At 39.7% G+C, this 25,928-nt stretch overlaps 1 protein-coding gene across 3 annotated transcripts in view; it reads right to left on the bottom strand.

The window, feature by feature from the left end:
* TBCK (TBC1 domain containing kinase) overlaps positions 1–25,928 on the bottom strand; it is a 259,078-nt gene that overhangs the window by 24,383 nt on the left and 208,767 nt on the right. For all 3 annotated transcript variants that reach the window (XM_020974731.2, XM_020974730.2, XM_020974732.2), the window contains one exon: positions 14,808–14,983. In XM_020974731.2, the coding sequence (XP_020830390.1) occupies positions 14,808–14,983 (176 nt within the window). The remainder of the gene's footprint in view (positions 1–14,807; positions 14,984–25,928) is intronic.

Consider the following 25,928-nt stretch of genomic DNA (forward strand, 5'->3'; position numbering starts at 1 on the left):
AGGGAACAACGTTTCGGAACTTCTGAAAGTTGTATGGAAATACCTGCTGTGGAAAAGCAAGTACTAAATGGTGCTTGTGAGTCAGGGCTCTTACAGAGTATCACTGCCTGTCTAGAGTGAGATGCCTCAATTCTCTCTGTTAGACTCAGCTGACTCTTCTTCTTTTCAATCATCTTCCCTTTTAAAGGGGGGCAACGCTGCTGTTCCCTCAGGGATACGGTCATAGTCATTCTAGCACCTGTGTTTCTATACTATTCCTGCCACCACAGTGGTTCTCACTGACCCCCTGAAATCTAAAAAATACAAAGGGAAGAATGCTGGAAACACTCTTGGATTGCTTTCCATGAGGCATCTTTACAGATATCAAATGTAATTATAATGAATTTTTCTTCTTTCCCTTAACTACCTATCCTTGCTGAAAACCTGAAAACATGTTTGTGTATCCATGGAAGCTCTTCCTCCCTTCAAGCCGACTCCTCTTCACATGAGTTATCACAAAAGCTCTTTTGTTTCTCTAGTGCCAATCTCACTGAAAGCTTATACTTTTTTTTCCTCTCAAGCCATATCAAAGACTTAACAAAAAACCCATTCAAAAAAAACCTCAGTATCTCTGTTTCTCTCCTCTCAGGCAATCTGAATAAAGTCATTAGAATACTTATTCCTATAGATTTAAAAGAGCCAGAACACTTAGGCAAGTTTTACAAAGAATAAGGCAGAAGCAAGGGGGAGTCCTTAGGAACATCTCATTCAGTCACTTGTCCAAATGGAGACAGAGAAAATTGGCAATGATTCTTCTTGACCAGATGGTTACTTTGTTGCCTCCCACTGTTTCCTGGGCCATGTTTCATTTGTTAACATTAACTATTACTTTTTCCATTTGGAATATGGTTCTTTTTTCATTTTCATTGTTGTGTGTGTGTGTGTGTGTGTGTGTGTTCAAAATTTTGGGCTATTTTCCCTTGCAATAGTTGTGATGACTGATTATTTCCTATTCTTATTTTTTTTTAAGGGGAAGGGAAGAAAAGCATTTGCTATGTTCATGAGGAAAAGCATCACAAAACTTCAGGAAATATCAGAGGGAGATAGAAGTGACTCCAACATCCTGGTGCCCATTGCTTAGTCAACCTAATTTGGAAGAGGCTAAGAATTAATGATGACTGATACATCCCCCTTCTTGGATTTCATCAGCACAGGGAGTTTAAAGGTTTGAACATACTCAACATGCAAAAAATGGTAGTTTCTATGAACAACAGCCCTCAGCACATAAATGCTTTGACAGTACTTTCACTTTTGGTAAATAAGTATCTTAAAAATCAAAGTTTCCTACACCACAAATTAAGAACCTGACAACCTGAATGAGCCTAGAGAATTTATTTTTATTTATCAGTCCTAAATCAGACTGCCAGAGACAGCTCCTGCATTTGTTAAACAGCACTTTACAACTAATAACATTTTCTTTTTCCTTAGTGTTTTAATAGCAAAGCAATGATATATAAATCAGTTTCATTGAAGCTTAGATCACAGGAATCCTACTTTTTAAAAAGCAACTTGGATTAAATATATGACGGACCACAAACTGTATGATACACTGAAACAAAATGAAATTATTCCTGTCTACTACACACAATGTGGACAGTACCTGGGAAACTGAAAATTTAGTAATTCCAACTTTAGTAGCAAAGGCAATTAAAAAAAAGCAAACTGAGTGTTTTGATTTATAATGTTCATTTACACTCTGTTCTAGCCTCAGCCAGCACATTTGGGAGTCACTGTACATCTGGATGGGTTTCAGAAAAGTCAAGGCTCTGGGACTGTGAATTCAAAAGTGGCTGTGTCTATTTTTCATACCCGTTTACCTCTTCTTTAGGCAAAAGTGTCCTTCAGTCACAAACAATATGAACTTGTAATCTTGCTTGAGTTTTCTATGGTTGTGTCCTTTAGTTTGAGGTATAAACACATTTCCAATATGAATAAAAGAATGTTTAATAAAATAAGACTATAGTCAGAATTTAACTGATAAAGGACAGGTGACCCATAACAAAATTCAAAATAAGGCCAAGCCTTTTAAAACATGTTCAGTTAATTTAATATCTTCTTCTGAAGTTCCTAAGTTTAGTTAAGGGAGGAAACACACACACAAAAGCTAGGAAAAAATATAAGAAGAAAAAAAATGGTGTCTTCTATTATTCCCATTGTAGCCCAAACAAAAAGTACTGGAAAATATCCAAGAACACCTACTTTCCTTACGAAACTTCCAATCCAAACAAGTTTGGTAAGCATGAAACTTTATGAATGGGCATCTTAGAATTTTTCATTCTTAACTACAATATTGCCAAATAGGTCAGGAAGAAAGGGGATGGCCTAGTGGCACATCTGTTTAATCAAGTTAGACAATGCATAAACTGAATTATTCAAGGAACTGATTTTCTCTAGTCATTACTGTAGCTTCACCACCTCTAACTCCAAATCTTATGGGCAAAGGAAGGGAAAAGTGTGTAACATGGAGCAGACACTTTTTACTCTCATTCCCATAATTTTTAAGACTGTTGAAGATATTTCTTTTATCAACTTTTCAGATCTTCCCATTACACATATTACAAAATTAAGCCTCTGAAAAATGTGCACATCGTAAAATGTTGAAATTTTTGTCTGGATAGGGCAGGGTAGTAATGGAGTAGTGAAGAAGCTGCCAGTTTACAGATATATGAAGTCCCCGCCAGTTTATGGATATATGAAGCCCTTCAAAATGCTCTTACCCAAGCCAACTGTGCTCAATCCTGCCATGAATCTGGCAAAGAGACCAGGATGTGTAATTATATTCTGAGATAAGCACTTTCCCTTTGTCCTAGGGACTTTGGGTTTCATTCTAGTGGACTTTAATGGAAAAGACAAATAGGCACAGGTCCTGCACGTTAAGCTAAGTCTAGAGATGAATACACCACTACACATATTTTTTGGATTAGGACTGTCACCTTATTCCTTTCTCTGTAGTTTAGACAGATACCTTAATTCTCTGAATCGAGGGTTTAAGAATCCAGCTACACTATTGCTTGTTTAAAAAAAAAAGCAGTTATGGATCGTACAATAAGTCAGACATCAACACATTCACGGATGTCCTTGAATGGGGTGTTTCACCATTAGATATTAGGCTGCTTTAGCAAGATTCCAGCACTAAGAAAGTGGTGGCATAGCGATTACCCAATCAGTTAGTCATTCAGTAAACATTTGTTAAGTGACTTACCCAGGGTTACACAGCTAGTATGTATCTGAGGCCAGATATAAACTCACAAAGATGGGCCTTCCTGACTCCAAGTCCCGTACTCTATCCACTGTGCCATCTAGCTGCCCCGTATCTGATTCTTTGTGACCCCATTTAGGGTTTTCCTGGCAAAGATACTGGAGTGGTTCTCTAGCTCATTTACACATGAGAAATGGAGGCCATCAGGGTTAAATGACTTGCCCAGGGTCACACAGCCAGTAAGTGTCTGAGGCCACATTTGAACTCAGGAAGAGGAGTCTTTCTGATTCCAGGTCTGGCACTCTATCCATGGCTCCGTCCAGCTGCCCTAGACACACATGTAGGCACTGTGCTAAGCACAGAGGATACTACAACAAACAACAACAACAACAAAGGCACAGAACAGTTCTTGCCCTTGAAGAGCTCACTCATCCAATCTGCAACCTCCTTTGTTACCAGAGACATACTGACTGATGCTCATGGGCCACAGGGAGAATGATATGGCCCCAAATACCCTTGGTTGCCATTTTTACTATCAGTTTTCAGCCTGATTTTGGCAATGGTCACTTTAGCTTTGAATGACCAGGAAAAAGAGATTGCATCAAGCTTAAAAAAATCTTTGTATCTTTAAATTCCAAGAATACCAGGATGGCAGGAGAGAGAAAGAGTTAATTACATAATTTGCATGGGGAATCTTAATCAGGTTGGGATCATTAATTACCAGCAGAGAGCTCTATTGTGGGATTGTGTCATAGAAGCAACATTTGGGAGAAGTAGAGCATACACCTTGTTTTCAATGAGGTTGTTCTAAGACTAATGTTTGCTGTTGGGTGATGCACCTCATTTTCTAGAAATTCAACAGGCAGGACCATAATATCATAGATTTAGAGACTGAATGGATGTCTATTAAGGCAAAGCCCCTTGTTTAACAGATGAGGAGCTGAGGCCCAGAGGAGTCAACTGATTTGCCTAGGCTCACACAGCTCACAAACACCTGAACAGAAGTCTTCCTGACTCCAAGTCCAGTGTCCTATCTGGACTATACTGCTTTTCATCTAGTGCGACTCACAAAACATCTGTTCTCAATACCTCCAGGATTCTGCCTGAAGACCTTTCATAAAGAAGAGCCTATTACTTCCCAAGGCAGTCCATTCCATCATTTATGATTCTTAGGAACATTTTCTTTACATCAAACCAAAATCTACCTCTCTGTAACTTCTCTCCATTCTCCTTGCATCAGAATTTTGCTAAACCAGCATCATACCTAATGGTGGAACACCCCACTCAAGGGCATCTGTAAACGTATTTTCCAACTTTTGCTTTTCTTTTGATGAGTATTTGAAAATATCTGAAAGCACCATCAAATTTCTCCCTGCTCCCAATTATCTCTTCTTTGGTTTAAACAATTCTTCAAGTGATCACAGAAGGATCTTGGAATCTTTTACCACTGTTTACTCTTGTCTGGTGGGACCCAGAACTGAATATAATACTCCAACTGTGGTCTGACTGGGACAGAGTACAATGGAAGAAGGAATTATAACCTCATCCTTCTAAAACTGTAACTCTTAATGCAGACTAAGATCGCATTAGCTTTATTTATTCACTTCACTTTTCTCTCTCTGTGTCTCTGTCCGTCTGTCTCCCTCTGTCTCTCTCTCTCTCTCTCTCTCTCTGATGCCAAATCATATTACTGGCTCATACTGAGCTTTCCTACAGTCCACTAAACCCCCAGGCCTTTTTAAGACTAACTGGTGTCTGGTCACGTTGTCCCCATCTTGTTCTGGTGAAACTGACAGAATCCAAGTGTATGCCAACATTATCCCTATCGAATTTCATCTTATCAGGTTTGGCCCCATGTTCTAACTTGTCACAGTCTTTCTTGTGGTGCAAATTGATAAAGCGCTGGGCCTAGAGTCAGGAAGACCTGAGTTCAGATCTGCCCTCAGATACTTACCAGTTGTGTGACCCTGGGCAAGTCACTTAACTTCTGTTTGCCTTGGTATCTTCAACTCTAAAATGGTGATAATAACAGCCTCTACCTTGCAGTTTTTGTGAGGATCAAATGAGATAATATTTGTAAAAAGTGCTTGGCACATGTAGGTGCTATGTAAATACCTATTCTCTTTCCCTTCCCTTGCCTCTTTGTATTACATCTGCCAGCTATCCCTGCTAGATTTGAGTCATCTGCAAATTTGATAAGCATGCCATCTGTGCTTTTATCCAAGTAACTGCTTTAAAATATTAGACAGTAGAGGGCTAAGGACATAGTCCTAGGGCAGTCAGGTAACTCCTTCAGAGATCTTTCACAGATATTTAAGGTGAACTTCAAAGCAGTTCTACACACTTGATGGACACCCTGATTTCCAAACTCTTTGGGTCAATACTAGATAAAGTTTCAATTCCAAATTCAACTTGACACCACTCCAACCAAAAATCAGTCAGTCAGGTAGCAAGCATATTAAGCACCTACTGTGCCTCAGACTGTGCTAGCCAGTGTAGGTACAAAGAGTAAAGACAGTGACTGCCCCCAAAGAGCTCGGAGTCTAAGGGAGGAGACAACACACAAAACAACTCAGCACAAGCAAAATACACTGTGAAGTTTTTAGAAATGGGCATGCAGGAAATCTGGCCATATTTACCTCCAACGATTTTAGAAGCTTAGGTCCTTTGGATCATTTCTGCTGGTTACAGACCAAAGCAAGAGTAATCGTGTTTAGGACTAAGGGTGTAGAACAGTAGATTTGACTTCAACCAAATGAGAATGAGTCTCCTCCAAAGGGTTTCTGTTTAGAGACTGGATCAACATTTATATCAATCAGACCACACAAAACATAAATTCCAGGAAATTGCAACTGCTAAATATTTAGAATTACTGAAGAATACAACTCCTTAAAGCCTAAATCACCTTCTCACAGATGAAGGTCTAGGATAGAGTTTGGCCATACATCCAGGCATGGGGGGGTGGGGAGGGGAGAAGGCAGGGGCGGAAGGAAAGCAGGATATGGACAACAATCTGGCAAAGGAGAACTACCAGAATAGTAGAGTGTCATGAAAGCCTAGGGAGAAGAGAGTATTCAGGAGATGGGGGTAGTCAAGAGTTTCATCAGGGAGATCAAGAAGGATGAAGACTGAGAAAAGGTCATTGGATGTGGCAATTAATTTGAGTCTTGGGGCCCAAAACCAAACAACAAGAGGTAAAGGAAGGAGAGGGAAGGAAAAGGTAGCAGTCAGTGTAATGGACTTCCATTTGAAGACCTCTACTGATGAGGAACCTACTACCCATGAGCCCCTTTTGCACAGCTGCACTTTTCACTTAATTTTTCTTGAATTTTAAATTTAAAAAAATAATTTCACTTAATTTTCACTTAAATTAAATCAAAAATCTACCACTGAGACTGCAGATTCTTTTAGAGGCAGCAAGGACTTTCCACTTAACATAGAAGCCTACTAAAGCTACCTTGTTCAATTGAACTCAACTCATGTTTATGGTATGCTTATCAGGTGTGTGTGTGTGTGTGTGTGTGTGTGTGTGTGTGTGTGTGTGTGTGTGTGTGTGTGTGTGTGAGAGACAAGAAGCTAGGAGGGATAATTAACATAGTGATGGCAGGATCAGATTTCAAAAGAATTGACTGGCTGCATTCAATAAGATAAAGTTTACTAAAAATAAATGTAAAGTCTTACACTTTGGTTTAAAAAAATCAACTGCATGTATATAGTGAGAGAGAGGTAATTAGAAAACAGTTCATGTGAAGAAGACTTGGGGTTTTCAATGAACTGGGAAGTCTACAAGAATCACTACTTTGACATGACTGAAAAGCTAATGTGATCTTTGCCTACGTTAATGGAAACATCATGCCCCAAAACAAGAGACGTTGTAAGTCCCATGATAAGTTCTAACTATGGTTGGACTATATCAGTCGTACTGTGCCCAGTTTTGGGTGTCACACTTTAGAAGGGATATATTGGCAAGATGAGCTTGAGGACAACCAGCCAATCAGAGGAAAATAAGAGAGGTAGAATCACTTATACTTGGTAACTGATGAAGATCAGTCAAAGCCAAGGTGGATATTTGTCTTGGAGAACAGGAACCCTTGGGGAAGATGTTAACAGCTGTCCTCAAGTATTTTAAAGGCTGTCATTCAGAAGATACCATTATTCTATGTGGCCCTTCTCTTAGAAGGAAGGAAGATTTTGAAGAAATTCCTAATAATCAGAGTGGTATAAGAGTAGAATGGACTGCCTCATGCTCCCATCACTGAGAATTTCAAGCAGAGGAGAGACTGGGAATGTTATATAGAGGATTTTTGTCAAGGATATTATAGAAAAGGTTCATCTAGCTCAGAATGAGAGATGAACTAGATGACCACTAAAGCTTCTTAGCTTCATTCCATATAATTTTGTGATAAGTACAAAATTGGTGGTGTGCTGGATAAATGTTTTAACAACTGGCTCTTCAAAAAAAAAAGTATTCATTTAAAAATCTAATACAGTTTCTTCATCTCTTTAAGTCAAGGCAATCTATAAAGCAATAAACCAAATCCTCTTCTGTAGTGATTTCTAAGGCGTAAATGTTTATACTGAAAATTTAACAATTGGCTCTTGTGAGTTGGTTCAAGCTGGCTCTAGCTCACTGCTGGCTACAATTCACATGAGCTGTACACTGTGATGGTTGTCAGAAAAGGGGAGATCAAAGATGATTTTAATGCTTTGAAACTAGGTGTCTATTTACAATAATTTCAAATTATTTGATAGAGGCAGATTAAAATGATGACAGGAAGCTAGGGAAGCATTATAGTATAACAGGGTGTTGGATTCGGCATCAAAGAACATGAGTTTTGCTGCTGGTTCTGTCTTTTACAGCTCTAAATTTATGAACTTGTTTTTAAAACATCCCATTTATAAAAAAAAACTAAAGGACTACTTTACTTATATAAATACTGGAAAATTATGATAGACAAAGTTTTCCTATTTCAATGACCAGTAAAAGAAAAGCAAAACAATGAAAATGATACAGGAAGAATATGAAATATTTGGGACCTGACTTAGGAGCACAATTCAAAATTAATTTACTTTGGAAAGAGTGATGATGAGTCCGGAGAGTTTCTTTTCTTTTATCGTAAAGAAAATAGAAATTTTGGCCTAGGGAAAGTGGAATTATTTCAAGACCACACTAGAACCAAACATACAGGCACTTTTTATCAAACAACTTGGAAAAGTCCTACAAATCCCAAAGTTTAATTATAATTACACGGAGTTACTCTGGCAAGGACCAAGAGTTACTCTATGAAGATTGATGGGAGAATATCTTTAAAAAAAAATACAAGAATTTTAGAGAGTTTTACTTAGAATGTATCACAATAGAAGTATTTAGATAATATTGGGGAAGGCTTAAAACAAAGGGATTTAAATGGATTAAAATCTTTATAATTAACTCAGTTTGTAGATGGAGAGACAAACTTTTCAATTCTGCCCCCAAAATATGCTAAAAAGGAGATGAGTTAAAAAACAAGACACTGCATTTTGATTGGCTCTGTCTATACAAAGTCAAAACACTGGTTGATGTTGCCAATTCAGTGAATAAAAATCAGCCCCCACTACCATTTCACCAGTTAACTGACTCCAGGCAGAAAGTGCAATAGCTTTGAGAGCTCAGAGATCATTTCAAGATTTACACACAATTTTGAAGTAAAAACTCAAATTTAAATATAATTTTAGCAGTGATATTAGAGTACTCCTAGGTAGGCTGCCTTGTCCTTAAAATTAGATTCTATTCTCAACCACCCCCTTCCACTCACTATAACTATGGACCCAAAGTGGTTACCGAATATAGCAGTTGCCTATCTCCTAGCAGAGAGAAACCTTTTCTCAAAGGAAAGGGAAAACTATCAACTCAACACACATGTATTATTAATTACAATGATTTATTATTAATTATGTACATATATGTTGTTGTTCAGTCACTTTTTTAGTCATGTCTGTCTCTTTGTGACTCCATATGGGGTTTTCTTGAGAGAGATACTGGAGTGGTTTGTCATGTCCTTCTCCAGCTCATTTTACAGATGAGGAAACTGAGGCAAAAAAAAAGTTAAGTGACCCGCCCAGCATCACACAGCTACTAACTGTCTGAGGCTGGATGTGAACTCAGGAAGAAGAGTCTTCCTGATCGCAGGCCTAGCACTCTATCCACTGTACCATGGAGCTGCCCCTACATACACAGATATATAGACATGGCAAATGATTGGGGAAGTTAAACAGTTGAGTGACTGGCAGGATGATGTTTTCTCCAACAGAAATAAGGAATTTTGGAGGAAAGGTGGGGTTAGGGAGAAGATAAGTTGTTTTGGGTGTACTGAGTTTGGGATGCTAATGGGACATTCCACCCAAACTGGAGATACCCAATAAGTAATTAATGATGAGGGACTGCATTTCAGAAGTCGAGTTGGATTGGGTCCGATTATACAGATTTGACAGTCATTTGCACAGAGATGGTAACTGAATTTGTGGAAAATGTGAGCTAACCCCCAAAAAAGGTGAAATGAAAGAAGATCATTTTGAATTGAAGTAGCCTTTAACTTGAGAAGTTATGTCTTCCCAGGCTTTCTCATTTAGAAGCACCTGTCACAGAAGAGCCAGCATTTTTAAGATTCCAAAGCCACATATATTAGAAGGAAAGTATTTCCAAATTTGGTTAAATGTATAATTTCTATGCAGATGCTCCTCAAAAGGCTTTTCAGTTATGTTTGATTATATTGTGATGCTCTAAGTTCTTCTGAAACCTTAACTGTACTTTCCTCTATTGCCAATTGGTATTTAAACAACAAAAAGATCAAAAATAAAACGATCCTGGCAGGGTCACAATGAGGTTTGTCTGTATTGTATAGTATTGCATTACCTTGCATTGCATCGCATATATTCTGGGTAAATGTGAAGCCAGGAGATGGTCTCATTTATAGGGAAGCCAGGATATTACATAGTAATACTAAGTACTACTTCAGGCAGCTAGGTGGCATAGTAACTCTGTTTGCCTCAGTTTCCTCATCTGTAAAATGAGATGGAGAAGGAAATGGCAAACCACTCCAGGACCTCTGCCAAGAAAACCCCAAATGGGGTCACAAAGAGTCTGAAACGACTCAATAACAACAAATTTTAAAAAAAGCTTTTTCCTTTCCTTGACTTTTCTGAATTCTGAGCAGGGAAACAGAAATTGTAACTTGGTCTTGTCTGAATAAACCAAATTCTGCCTGAGAATACATGAAACAAAAACACCAAACAATTTGATCTTTTTACAATTTCATCGTCTAAAGAAATCTTGTCTTTCTCTACATTGATTACATATGACATATAAAATAATTTAACAATTTACAACAAATTATTTATTTTCTAAAACTGCTTGAAACCCACATCCATTTGGATATTTTACAGGGGGAAAAATTATACTCTGAGTATCATTATGAATAAAACTGAACTGATGCATATGTTTGTTTTATCGAAATCAATTTTGCCCTTTCTGGGTAGGTATTGTGATTACTATGTTCTAAGAACGGTCTTTCCTGCAAAAACAAAGACACCGAAAGGGAGGGAGGGAATTTGAACAGGCTGAACACCAGTTCCCTCTGGCTCCTATCTGTGGAGAGGTTACACATTTAGCATATCTGGAAATCTTTGCCTTCTCTCTAGCCGCTGCTGCTGCTGCTGTTGTCCCTTTGTTTTTGAAGAGGACCAATGACAGCACGAGGTAACATCTTGACTTTTTGTGTTAACTGGATTTAAATGAGGCAGAGTTGGGCAAAGTCACAAAGTCATTAGCTTCTCTCCTTCAGAGCCACAAAGCCCAGTGACTGGCCAGGATGCAGTGGGTGACGTTGGCCTTTCTAAATGAAGGTCTTTCCCAGGCCTCAGTTTGTCTCAGGCCATGCCCATTCAATACTAAGGGCTAGGTAAGAACTGAGACAAAAGATGACCTAATTTACCATCACAAAAAAAATCAATCTGGGAAGGGAAGATCTTCAAAGTTGGAATCCTCATAATGACATGTTCTATGGTGGGAGGTGCTTTTGAGTATGAAGCCAGAACATGACCTAGGAAGACCTAATATGATTCTCAAGTTTAAAGGCTATTTCAAAATAACTCTGGGTCAGAGCAGGCTAGCAATCTATGTGGGCTGTTAATTAATGTCAAAACACTGAGACTGTGGGAAGAAACCTCCATCTCACCCTGTGTCATCCTTGATTTAAGACGATTCCCCCTCAAAAAAAAATAACATTTATCAGACCTGAACTAGTTGTGGAAGAAATAGAGTAAAAGAGACAGAAAAGATTAAGGCAGTTGAAATAATGCATAGGTTAAGGGAAGAAGCACATCCAAAGATCTATAATAAGAGTTTTCCTCCCCCACTTAATTAAAGAGCAGTGACTCACCTGCAATCTCCGCTTTATATACCTCGGGACAGGACCAGGCTAATTTGCTTCCTTGCACGTCTATAAACCCGGGGAAGGGCTGCTCCCTCTGAGCAAATATACGGTGTTCCAAAAGTCAGATTTAGTAAGCTTTAATAGCTTAAAATTTCAGTAAGACTTCTGGCACACCTCGTAGAGGAACTAGAGTTCAGTCCAGGGCAGTCCAACTTCAATGCATGTCTAGCAAAGTAGAGGTCAGAACTGAGGAATAGGGAGTGAGAGCATTTTGGCTCTGACAAAGTGAATGAGGATCAATGAGCACCACAGGACTCGGAGCCTGGAGGGGTCTTAGGCAAAACCCTGAGATGGGTCAATGCCCTTGGTCTTCCCTTGCAAGCCTCCTCTTCTACTCCACTTCAACTTCTGTGCTCTTCTCTCTTTTTCCTTTTTATCAAAGGATCGCTGATTTAGAGTCTGAAGGGGCCTCAGAAGCCATCTAATCTGACTGCCTCACTTTATATTTGGGGAAACTGAAGCACAGAGACATTAAGTGACTTGTCCAGGGTCACACAGACAGGAAGTGTTTGAAGTGGGTTTTGAACCCAGGTCTTCCTGGCTCCTAGTCCAACATACTCTCTAATACTTTGCTGCTTCTCTTATCAAAACTTTCTTGGGAAAGGTTCTGATAAATTCATTTGAATGATAGCATAAATGATTAAAGAGGCTGAATGTGTTATCATTCCCAAGAGTATTCATATTTTAACAGAAGGTAAAAAGGTGGAGTCTATGACAATCAATCAGTAAAGCTCTTTATGCTTTTAAAAGGCTAGGTGCTAGACCTGGGAATTCAAAGGGAAAAAGCAAAAACAAAAGAATAAGGTGGAGTCTGGCTATCACCTTCCTGGGCTCAAAGAAAAAAAAAAACAACCCAGTGTTCAGGGCTCTCCATTTTCTACACTCAGAGCCGGTATCCCTCTACCGAGGAGCAAAGAGAAAGTGAAATGCTGAGGGACTTAGTGATGATGCGTCAGAGGTGACCCATTTATGTACTCCTGGGTTTACTGAGGCAGCTCAGAAAGAGCAACAGGGTCCGGGGACCTGAGTTCTAATCCTACTGATATTCACTATCTGGGTGACCTTGAATAAGCCACTTAATCTGGGATCACAGGAACACAGAGCTAGAGCTTCACGAGAACTCTGAGTCTAACAGATCCCCCAAGTCATACTTTCTTGGATGCCACTTCCTGTGGTCTCCTCACCAAGCCCTGCTCTCCAAACACCTTCCTTCCCTCTGACACCAACTTGTTATGGCTTTCCCTAAATGACATGACAGTAGGGCAGCCTTATTTTACAGCTTTAGGTTTCCTTATAAATTGATCTTTAATTATTCCTTAATTATTTTTGTTTCTCTTCTCACTTCAATTTTGCTGTTGAGGCCAGCGATCATTAACTGAATCGACTGGATGCTGGGGGGAAAGAAAATAAAACTTTGACTGTAAGCATTTCTCTGAAACTGAGTAAATACGCTTCTGTATGTGCACCGGCCCTTTCTTCTACCCCAAGTTCTTTATTTTCCCTTGCATCCTCTGTTCTAGAGGTAATGGGACAGTGACTAGAGGCCATCCTCCATATTAGGACATCCTTGGCTCAAACTCCTCTACGAACATGCACTGGTTATGTGGCCCTGGAAAACTCATCTCACTTTTCAGTGCACCCATGCAATTCTCCAAGAATGGTAATGGCAGAATAGTTGCAAATCTATATTTGTAGATGAGTAAAACATTGCAGGCCAGTGAAATCACAGATCAAAACAACAACAACAACTCCACACCCATTAGTCACTTTCCCATTTTCATCTTTCCTCAGCTTTCTACTGGTCTATCCTTTCCCTTTGTATAACTAACAAAAAACCTTTGGCTTGGCAATTTTCTTATAATTACAGGCATTAGGGAAGATTGACAGGGATGGAAACAAAGAAGATAACCCATAGTTTCATAGTTGTAAAGACTCTTCAAAGACCACTTACCATGGCTCATACCTGAAAAAAATTATTCCTTCTGAAGTCTACTGGGCCATCAGACTTCACTTAAAGGCAACCAACGACAAGGAAGCCTCTCGTACATCCCCAGGCAGCCCATGGTACTTTGTGACAACTCTAACTGGTAACAGGCTTCTCTTTAGATCAAGCCTGAATGTGCCCCTCTGAAAGATGGGTGATGCACTACAGGAACGTAAGAGGTAGGGTGATCAGGGAGGAACAAGGCTTACTTACCCGTAACTTGGATCCTCCAAGGCCATATGCTGCATTTTAGAATATAACAGTAGGGATGTCATTAAAAAAAATTGCATCCCTTGGAAGGCAAGAGGTAGGCAGTTTTGACATACTGGATAGAAAGGCCTCAGATCTTTTTTTTTCCCTGGCTACTTCCCATTCCATCCCTGACATTAGGACTAACTCCCTGAGAAGTCAGGGGAAACTTACACATATACTTTATGACAAATGGCTTGGCTTTGAGAAGAACTCCATTATATTTTCCAATGAAAATGGCAAAATTTTCTCAAAGAGGTTTGCAGGATCATCACAAGATATTAGCTGCCTCAGTATTTATTCACAAATCCCTCTGCTCCTATCTGAGTCCAACAAAGCATTGGGCATGGTCAGTGTTACCCCACAGCCTGAAATCCCATGTGCTACCAAGCTTATCTTCTGGAAAACGTGGCAGGCCTGTTTCTCCTGAGTGCTGTGTGACCCAGAAGGCCTTGCCTCCCTCAGCTTCCCCCCTTCCCCCTCACCCTAGAACACTAATAGGCACTCTAAAAACAAAACTGAAGCATGCTCCTCATTCCAGTATTCTTGAATGAACAGAGTATAAACACCTCCTTCAGAACCTTTATGAAAATGTACCTGAGGGCATTTCTATTCTGACATTTTTTTTGGGGGGGTTACTTTGCTAATTATTAGAAATCACTGAATCCTAGAAACAGGGAAAAAGAGAGAGAGAGACAGACGAACCTAGTGCAGACTGTTCTACCCTTTTGATTGTCAAAAGTGCTTTCTTGAATTTCTAAAACATTTCTTATTCTAGCCATGCACTCCTTCAACAGAAAAGGAAGCCATATTAGGGAAAGCAGCACTCCTCTCTTTTAAGCCCTCACTCAAGATTAAAGGATACTCTTCGGTGTTTCGGATATCAACCACCAGCAGCTTGGGTTTACTGGATTTTGTTTTCTTGGTGGGTGTTTTAAAATGGCCTGTGCCGGTCAGTTCACACAAGTCGATCAGATCCTCTGCTGAAATCCGTGGCGACACCTCTGACTTCAGATCATTCAGCTGGATAGATTCCCTGGACTGGAAAACATATAGAAGCAAAACAAAATTAGTTCCGGAAAACAAAACAAAACAGAACAAAACAAGGAGACAAGCTGAAAAATCAGGTTGCCATCTACACCTTGTTTTGTTTCATGAAAACTGGCATATGAAATAAGTGATACTGATGATAAAGGCTAATGTTCTAGCTCCAGATTTCAACTACATGACACCAAATGGGTATTTACATTAAATCTGTCGGAGTCACCACAACATTAAGTGGGTGCCGAGTCTATGTTTAGTTTGTGGGTGGAAGGCACCAAGAGGGAGGGTACAAGTAAAGGCAATCCATTGCCAATATTGACAAAGCACCTTACAGGCTGCAAAGTTTTACACACACATTTGATCATTACAACAACGCTATGAAGAAAGTTGTCCCTTTTTTCCAATGAGGAAACTGAAGATCAGAGAGGTCATGTGACTTGCCCATAGCTAATGTCAGAGTCTCAATCTGAGCCTAGGTCTTTCTCTCATTCCCATCCTAGTACTCTCTTCTATGAGACCCTTGGGGGAAAAAAAAAAGGCCGATTTATTAGATATTGGGGATATCATCCACATTCTAGCTGGGTATTTTTAGTACAAAGGAGGGTGTTAATACCATCTTTGTTTTGACTTAAGCCAGCAGGAGTTGTTATATAATCGTTCAACCAGGCCTCCTTACCTCTTATACCGAATTTCAGTTGTAGCTATTTGAAATCTAGTATATTGGCTTAATCAAATAATAAGACAAATCCAACTTTCCAAAGTATTAGAATTCTAGAGAAACATACTGACACATCCTACTCTAGCAATGTTCTGGCAGACACTGGGTATGTGATCCAAGTATGAGTGTTTGGGGACATTCTCAAAGGTCATTCCTACATGCTTTTCTCTTTCTTTCACCCCGTTTTTTCCTCCCACTTCTTCCTCTCAATGTCCTTTTCCCCATTCCCTTACATTCTGTCTCTGCTTATAGTAGAGGCCCAATAAGGCACCCTTAGCATCACCAGTGGCTCTCAAAATGAAAGAATTTTTAGAACTGGAAAGGATCCCAGCCTATGGTGCAAAGGAATCCACACTACCACTTTGTCTCCTTCCCAGGGAAAAGCTTCCCCTCCCCTCATTTCTTTACTTCTCTTGATGGGTCCATCACTATCCCAGTTCTCCTGGCTGACTAGTCCCTTTACCTCTCTTACCACATGCAATCAGTCTGTTGCTAACTGTGACTATTCACCTCTGTAATATTTCTGACATTCTCTTCTATTCCTTCCCACTGTCATAATTCCAGTTCAGGTCCTCATTTTGTTTCCATAGAGACTATAATTAGTCTCCTAATGGCCATCACTCTATCCCTTTTCCAATCCATTCTTCACATTTGTACCTCAGTAAAGCTAACACATCTCACACTGTGCTACTAAAAACCCTGTACTTGCTCCCCAATGCCTAGCATCTAGTCATGTCTGACTCCTTGTGACTCCATTTTGGAGTTTTCTTGGCAAAGACACTGGAGTGTTTTGCTATTTTCATCCCCAGCTCATTTTACAGATAAGGAAACTATGGCAAGCGGGGTTAAGTGACGTGCCCAGGATCACACAGCTAATAAGTATCAAAGCCAGATTTAAACTCATGATGGGGAGTCTTTCTGATTCCAAGCCTACTGCTCTATCCACTGAAAGCTTCCCATATTATATCACATTAATTATATCATACGACATGATACATTATGTCACATTATATTAATTATATTACATCACCATATTATATCATATATTACTTTACATATTATATATTCAGCTTTGAACACACAAATTCCTTATCTTAGCATTCAAGGCTCCCCTATCTGGCACCAGCCTACCTTTCTAAGCTTCTTTCAATTTTTTTTTTGGGGGGGGTTGGGGGAGAAGAGGCAATCAAGGTTAAGTGACTTGCCCAGGGTCACACAGCTAGTAAGTGTCTGAGGCCAGATTTGAACTCAGGTCTTCCTGACTCCAGGGCCGGTGCTCTATCTGCTGTACTACCTCTAGCTGCCCCTTCTAAACTTATTTCATTTATCTTCATTTCACATATTCTGTGGAAACTGGATCCATATTCCCTATCCTTGTCTTGCCTTCCATTTCTTTCCCCATTTGCTCCCCACTTCCCTGTCATGCCTAGAATGGACTTTCCCTAGCCCTTCTTCATTGCCCTTTCTGATAAAATTTCCCCCTTTTAAGGTCTACTTTCAGGTGGTACTCCCACTGTGCAGCCTTCCTGACAGTGATCTTTCCTTTGTACCTATTTTATTCTCCCTTGTTTCACAGTCATTTGTCCATGTTTTTCCTCTGAAATTAAATTGTAAGTTCCTGTGGGGAGGAGAGAGGGTGTCCTCTTTCCTATTTATCTTTATCAGCAATGCCCAGCATAAAGCTTTGTACAAAACAGGTATTTAATTTGTGTTTATTGAATTTAATTAAGCTATTAACCTCTAAATCAAATAGCCTGGAAGTAAAAATTAATAATTTAATATAGGATATGATTTGTGCACTATGGAGATTAGGACTCTAGCTTTAGAATTATTCATCTTAAACGGTCTTATACATTAATGAACTTGAAGAAAAGCATCAAAATTGTTCTTTTACTCATTCGTTCCTCACATATTTATATAGTGTTTGCTCTGTGGAAGGTGCCATGCTAAGTCCAACAGGGGACCCAGCTCCAGCTAAGACAGTGAACTTAGGGAATACTTACGGAGTTGGTCTCACCCCATTAACTTTTAAATTGAAATGAGAGTTATGCAAAAAGCATTTGGAGTCTAAGAACTTGGGATAAAATCCTGGGATTGCTTCCTTGATATCTGTGTGACCTAAGGGGAGTCTCAGTTTCCTTATCTGTAAGCTAAAGGAGGAGTTCTTAAGCTTTCATTTGAATCAATTTTTACCGCACTACACCAGGATTCTTAACCTTTTTTTGTGTGTGTGTTGTGGGCTTCTTTGGCAATCTGGTGAAGCCTATGGCCTCGTCAGAATAATGTTCTTAAACATTTCAAGGAAATGCTCAATTTCAATTAGAGGCAGTGAAGAGAAAGATACAATTTTTTCCCCTAAGTTCACAGACGTCAGGTGAAGAATCCCTGATCTAGATGACCTCTAAAGACCCTTCCTATGATATTATACTCTCCATCCTACACAGTCCTTTTCTATAATGCATTCTGTCTACTTTCAAGTTTCAGCGCAAGTCATGAGAGAGAGAAGGATGTCTTGGGCTTTCTCATCCTCTCTTTGGGCAGTTAGGTGGGGCAGTGCACCAGCTATGGAGTCAGGAATCTTTGTGAGCTCAAATCTGGCTTTAGACACTTACTGGCTGTGTGACCCTGGGCAAGTCACTTTACTCAGTTTGCCTCAGTTTCCTCATTTGTAAAATGAGCTGGAGAGATCCATTCCAATATCTTGGTCAAGAAAACCTCAAATGGGGTCATGAAGAGTCAGATACGACTGAACAACAAATCCTCCTTTTACGAGAATAAAGGCTAGGTTTGTCAAGTGAAACATTTTTTTAATAAACAGGTGAAAAATAAGCAGATAATTTAAAGATAGAAAAGCAAAATAATGTAGTGTTTCAGTCGATGCTGCTACTAAATGTCTCTCTAGTTACCAGTTAAAATTCTCTGAAAGCAGGGGAAATCACACACAAGGAAATTAAAGATGAAACTTGACAGACTCTATTGCTCTTTTTTTTTTTTGGTTAGGCAATAGGGTTAAGTGACTTACCCAGGGTCACACAGCTAGTAAGTGTTATGTGTCTGAGGCTGGACTGAACTCAGGTCCTCCTGAACCCAGGGCCAGTGCTCTATCCACTGCGCCTCATAGCTGCCCCCTTGATAGAATCTAGAATATTTAGATAAGTAACATGTCTCTGATATAAGACTATCTGTCCCTCATTTTATTCACTTTTATAGGCACATGCAAAACGATCATACAATTTTCATGTGTTGTGCACCTAAAGTTTTGCTCAATCTATAGTCTAATCTCTGAGATTTCTTAACCTGTGCCTTTATCTACTCCTTGGAAAGTAGGTGGTGGAGGTGGTGGTGGTGGTAGTGAAGAAACGGATATACTGTTTTCCTAATGTAATATCAGTAAAGTACTGGAAGGTCCCAATTGCTGTAGCAGGCACCAACCTCCCTCTTCCCTAAGGGAAAGCATCCATCAGTGGGTCAGTAGCAGCACTGTTATGGAAGTGAAGCACTGGGAATCAGGGCCAAAGGTCCTCCCCCTATTTGTTACAGAGAAGGAAAAGGAAAAAGGAGAACAGAGAATGAGATACAGCCACTGGGGGCTGGGAAGAAGTGAGGTCTGACCCTAACCCTAGCCACAGACCTACAGAAATCTCATCTTAATTCACTGAAATACTGACTTCCTTTGAATCCCCAAGACAGACTGAATTTTCCTACAAATGTCCATTGATACTAAGTGCTAGCCAGAAAAAGCCATTGACACTGAACTTGGTGCCACTTGACATATGGGTTTATAATTTGGCCATAAAATTCTGTTCCCACCCACCACTCACTCGAAAAGTAGCAGAAATATTAAATTTTTTTTTTTTGCTTTTAGGCAATTGGGGTTAAGTGACTTGCCCAGGGTCACACAGCTAGTGAGTGTCAAGTGTTTGGTCTGAGGCTGAATTTGAACTCAGGTCCTTCTGACTTCAGGGCCGGTGCTCTATCCATTGCGCCACCTAGCTGCCCCCCAGAAATATTAAATTGTAATGCTTACTCCTTTATTTTCCTACCATCCTTTAAGAAGTAAATATCCTTTCCCCTGTATTATTTAAAAAGGTAACTACTTATCAGGGATACAGCAGGAATTCAACTCTGAGTTGCTAATCCATAAGGAGTATGGAAGAAAATACTGAAAAGAACACTCTACTGTATAGTCTCCATTTGTCCTGTGGTCTCCACTTATACCTACTTTTGTTTTTCTTCTCATTTGCATCTACTAGGGGGAAGCATTCCTTCAGCTCTAATGTAGGCTTGGAAATCAATTGCCAACATGGGCCAGAAAGAAATTAGGCAGGCTGTTCCATGAGAACGTATTCCATGGCCTTAAAAAGGGCCCTCTCAAGCACAGTTTATTCTTCTTTAAGTCTGAACATTGCTACGTCATTAAAATATACTTCAGGTGATATGGGGAAATTGTACCAGAACTGGATATATATACTAATTAAGGAAAATAGCTCTTGTGATTGCAATAAACTATACAGACCAATTAAAAGCAATGTAATAAAAAAAAAATATGGCCAGATTGAAATGAATCGGGGATTTAAAGAGTCAATAAATAACTATAGTTAGAAAAATATTAGACATGAAAATAAGGTCTTTTAGTTTGTGCAAACATCTAAGAGTTAGAAATGATCACATCAGTATTATGGATCTCAAAACCTACAAAAAAACCATTAGAAGATATCAGACTAAATCAAAAGGAAAGGTTTTTCTTTTATTACTTGGACTATTTAGCAGGGTGAAAGATTCTTTGCATCTGCCAAACCTAAAAAAAAAAAAAGAACAAAACAAGCCTGCTCAAAACAAACAAAAAAGACCAAAAACACATTTTTCTTCACATTTTAAGATCTTGATAGAGAATTGACAAATGCACTTCGTTGTAAAAAAAAATTATAATAGGAAATGTTTTTAGAACCATTTAATCAGTTTTCATGCATTTCCTGACCAACTGCCAATGACCCTTGCTAACCCCTTCCCTCTGGTTTCTCCAGTTCCATTGTGGAGGTCTACTTTAGAAATCTAAGTCAGGTGGGGCTGTATACCATGCAAATCGCTTACTAAGCATCCTGAAAAAAAAAATGATTTGAGCTGCAGTGTGAAGCCTGCTCTCATCCTCTGGGTTTCCTTGACTACACCCTAAATTCCTGGCTGTTAAAGCACTTGTTCTTTTCACCCCATTAACTTTTAAATAGAAATGGTGCTTGCTAAGCCTTATGGGTTTATGGCTCTCAATAATAATAATTAAAAACTCCTGGCATTAGGAGTTTTAATTTTTTTAATATTAGGAATTAAGGCTACTTAAGTATTCTGAAATTAAAAGCTGAACTGAAGAAAGATGAAAGTGCTTTGGCATCAGGAGGCCCCACCAACTTCCATCTAGTTTTCCATTAAGCTATACTCTCTCCCCAGTATTTTCCTCTGGCTTTCAGAGGCAGTCACATGTTTATGAAGACAAAATGGGGTCATTTTGATTTCCCCATGCCTGCTTTTCGTAGTTGGTTTCTTGACCCTTTTGGTGTGCAGGAGTGCCTGGTCCAGGAAAGAGGTAGAGAGGAAAAGGAGAATTTGGCTGAAAGAGTCTCTCTGATTTCTAATAACTTAGTTTGATTTAATAAAGACATCTTAGCAGTGGTTAAAATCAAATGCAATTGAAGTGAGTTGTTTTTTGAGCCCAAGATTATTGCCATGTAAGAAATGAGCGACTACTGACAAATTCAGTAGTTTCGATAGTATTTATTAGAGGGGAACTTTAATACAATGCATGCCTTTCCCTTGGGGAATGGTAAAGTAGATTTGGGGCAAATTATCTTACTTTATTAAGAAAATGCTTATATAAGTTAAAACTACAGGACCTTGCCTTCTTTTTATTACATAGTTAGAGAAAACTCTCTTACTTCCCACTGTATAAATTCTATTTAGAAGAATAACAATAAAACACATTTATTACTACTTCTACACTATTTTACATCATGGGTAGACCTTTTCCCTGAGGTTTGACTAGAGTTTCAAATTAATGGCTCCTTTTGTACATAGGCCAGTGCTCACGGTAACCTTAGCACAACTCTGGAAATGCCTCTTAATGAGCATTTTCTGCCTGTAGTTTAATATAAAGCATGGTTCGGGACCTATACAGACAGAAGCTAGTTTGGCTCAGGACGCTCATCATTCCACTTCTTTCACCCTCAGTCTACAATCAGAATTTGGTCATCAGGGTTACTGATAAATGTGACCCTGGAATTAGAGTGAGAACACTGTAATGAATCTCTAGCTGCATTAAGGTAAGACTTCGAACTGAAAAGTCAGTATTTTGTTGGGGAGTGTGGCTCTGACATAGTTCCCAAGAATGTCAGGGAAAGTTTTAGCAAATTCATATTGATACATTTACTTCATCAAGAGACTAAAATCATCAGAACTGAGAAGTGTGAACACAAGGCTGATAATCAGCATAGAGGTGAGATTTCTGGTGAATTTGGGTCAAGTCAAATCAACAAGCATTTATTAAGTACCTACTATCTGCTAAGCACTGCAATAAATTTTGGGGATAAAAAAAGGCTACCCTCCCATGGTCTCCTTTCTCAAAGAGTAGTATAATAAAAGGGGATACAACATGCAAATAATTAGGTACAAACAGGTTAAATCCAGGATAAATGAGGGAGAGGGGTAGTCTCAGAGGGAAGGTTCTGGGGGATTTAAGGGGGACTGGGAAAGGTTTCTTGTAGAAGGTGTGATTTTAGCTGAGACTTGAAGGAAGCCAGGAGGTGGCCGAGTTGGAGTTGAGGGAGAGAGTTGGTTCTGGAAGGAAAAGTGTCTTGTTCAGGAAGCAGTGGGAGGCCAGTATACAGGGATTATAGAGTATGTAGATGAACGTAAATTTTAAGAAGACTGGGAAGTAGGAAGGGGCTTTGAAGGCCAAGCAGAAGATGTTTTATGTGATCCTGGAGGTAAAGGTGATAGGGATGGGATCTGAACCCCTAAAAGGAAAAGCCCTGGACTTTCCTACATGGCCAAATCTCTGGTATTCGCCTGAGGCTATAATCCTATCAACTGACCTTTCCATTACCCTTTTTCCTAAGGCTGATCTTTAATAAACCTTGTCTTTGGCTGAAAGAAGGCTTGGGTCTAACTCATTTGGGCAGGACCTGTGTGTCGTGATTTTGGAGTCCCAGCACCCTTAAATCTCTAAACTTCAACAAAGGGGGCCACTGGAATTTACTGGGGGCCTGGAGTGGGATGTGGTTTGCAAAACAGGTCTTCTGAAGAGCCAAAGTAGATGTCCTCAATGAATCAAGCCTTAAAGTTCAAGCACCTTCCGAGACAGCCCTGCTCAATTTCACTCAGTCACAATTCTGCCAGATCTGGTTATTAGCTTTCCCAGCTCACAAGAGAATGGCAGCAGAAAACGAGGAAGCCCAACATTGGTGACTTGTTTCCTGGAGCTGTCTTTGGCTCTTCTTTCTCTTACCTCTTCCCCCTCTTTGATGTCCAATCAATTGCTGAATGTTTGTGAACCTACCTTCACAAGGTTTCTTGCATCTAGTCTGTCTCTACTTATAAATCTCTCTTAGTTCAGACCTTCATTGCTGTTTGTTCAGACTTGTGAAAGAGCCTCCTAAATGATCTTTCTGCCCTAATCTGACTTCCACAAAAGCTGCCAAAGTAGTTTTCTCCAATCACGTGTCTGATAATATTACATCCCCTCCAACTCTGCTGTTGTTGTTTTAGTCGTGTCCGACTCTTCGTGACCCAATTTAGGGTTTTCTCGGCAGAGATTCTGGAGAAGTTTGCCATTTCCTTCTCCAGCTCCTTTTACAGATGAGGAAACTGAGGCAAACAAGGGTAAGTGACTTGCCCAGGATCACCTAGCTAGTAAGTGTCTGAGGCCTGATTTGATTTGATTGGGTCCTCCTGAATCCAGGGCCAGCGCTCTGTCCACTTTGGCACTTAACAACCCAAAAAACTTTAGCAGTTCGTTATTACCCCTAGGACCGAATATAGGGTGTCCCAAATGTATTAAAATTTAAAACTGCACTATGACTCTTGAGACACCCAGTATAAACTCTTCTATTTGGTATTTAAAGCTCCTTAAAACCTGACCCTTTCTTGTCTTTCCATTCTTCTCTAAGCGTCCTAAAGAAAAAACAATTCACACTGACCTTTTGGCTATTTCTCACACATGAAGCTCCAGTTCCCATCTCTGTGGCTTGGTACTGGTTGTCCCTCATACCAAGAACTTCCCCATCCTCATCTTCACTTAGTTTCCTGGGATTCTCTCAAGACTAAGTTCTAGGGGCAGCTAGGTGGTGCAGTGAATAGTGCACCTGCCCTGGATTCAGGAGGGCCCTGAGTTCAAATCCAGCCTCTGACACGAAACACTAGCTGTGTGACCCTGGACAAGTCACTTAACCCCACTGCCCAGCCAAAAAAAAAAAAAAGACTAAGCTCTAGCCCACCTTCTGCAGGACTTTCAAAGGCTTACCAATTGCTAGTATCTTTCCCCCTCAAGTAATTGTGTATCTACTTTAAATGTATCTATCTCATAAATGCCTAAATATGTCCTTGTAATTTTCTTCATTAGAATGTTCACTTCTTGAGGGCAGGGCGGTTTTCACTTGTCTTTGCGGCTCCAGGGCTTAGCACAGCATGTAATAAGTGCTTGCTGTAAATGCTTCTTGATCAACTGAAAAACTCTCCATAAAAGGCTCCCTGACCACCTACTATAGTAGCTCAAAATTCAGAGTCATAGAGTTCTTCCTAAAGTCTGACCTAAATCTTTCCCAAGGCAGTTGACATTCCTGTCTTCTGTGTAATGACACATTTAAAACAGGATTGTCTACTTCACATACACAGTGAATAAAAAAGCTCTGCAATTTCCCATGAATTTCACAAATATTATCTTTGTATGGGAGTCAGTGTGGTTCACTGGAAAGAGTCCTTGAACTTAGTCACAGGGCTCAAGTTTGATTTCTGTTTCTGTTATTAACAACCACAGCACAGTGCCTGGCACATAGCAAGTTCTTACTAAAGGCTAGTTGACTGTATATAGGACCTTGGACAAATCACAACCTCACTGGTTCTCAATTTCCTGATCTCTCAAAGGAGCTCATTGGACAAGATGACTCCAAAAGTCCCTCCAAACCAAAAAGAAATCTCAGATTCTCTGATACGTGTTACATAAATATTCGATTGTGAGTCATTCTGTTAGGTTCATTATTGTGCTGTTAGTCAAAATAACTTTGTTTTTTAAAGGGGGGAATTAGAGGTTAGGCTTACTAAAAAGATGAATGCTGGAACTCAGAAATGTTTTCTTAGAGCCCTCAAGTTCGCTGAGACAACCTTCACTTACAGACATGGCAGAGGAGAAGCTATACTATTGTTATGTCTCAGGCATTAGGTGAATTTTTTTTTAAAGTTGTTTTTCTATCACAAGGCAGATGTTTTAAAAACAGATAATTACAGAGCTCTGGATCATTCAAAGGTAAAGATTTAAAAAAAACAACAAAAATCAACTTCAGTTCTTCTATAGAACATTCCTAGCTGTTAAATTCTAAAAAAACACACAGCACTAAAAACAATAATGAATAGGTGTGTTTTAATCAGCAAAATTCAAGACCTGGGATTTGGCATGGAAAAACACATAGAGTAACATCAGATAAGGTAGAACAGGAAAATCCAAATGCCTCTCACATCCAGATAACAAAACAGAAAAGAACCAGTGAATGACTATGAAAAAGAGAATAGGGCAAACTTTCATGTAGGCAAGGATAGCCTGCTGAACGTGGTACAATCCGCTCCCCCAAATTCTCCCTCTTTGGGTTGACCCTCACTCTGGAAGCTATGGGGTTGTGACTACAATTGAAACTGTCTCAGGGCCCTAGAAGGAGAGAGAGAGAGAGAGAGAGAGAGAGAGAGAGAGAGAGAGCGAGAGCGAAAGAGTGTGTGTGTGTGTGTGTGTGTGTGTGTGTGTGTGTGTGTGTGTGTGTGAGACAGTTGGCACACTTACAAAACCTATCAGGGAAGAACTCATGTGCTCAGGGCAACTCACAATTCTGGACTGCCAATCTTGATGTCCTGGTTTCTTTCAAGAACAACTGGCAATGAATAAATTCATTTTTCCCCTAGCTGTTTCCCTTCTGGTCCTTACCATTCTTCTGCTGGGCAAAGCCACTCCTTTGCTATTCTTGAACTGATGAA

The sequence above is a fragment of the Phascolarctos cinereus genome, unplaced genomic scaffold (assembly GCF_003287225.1).
Source record: "Phascolarctos cinereus isolate Bilbo 61053 unplaced genomic scaffold, phaCin_HiC Scaffold_9;HRSCAF=440, whole genome shotgun sequence".
Classification (NCBI taxonomy): Eukaryota; Metazoa; Chordata; class Mammalia; order Diprotodontia; family Phascolarctidae; genus Phascolarctos; species Phascolarctos cinereus.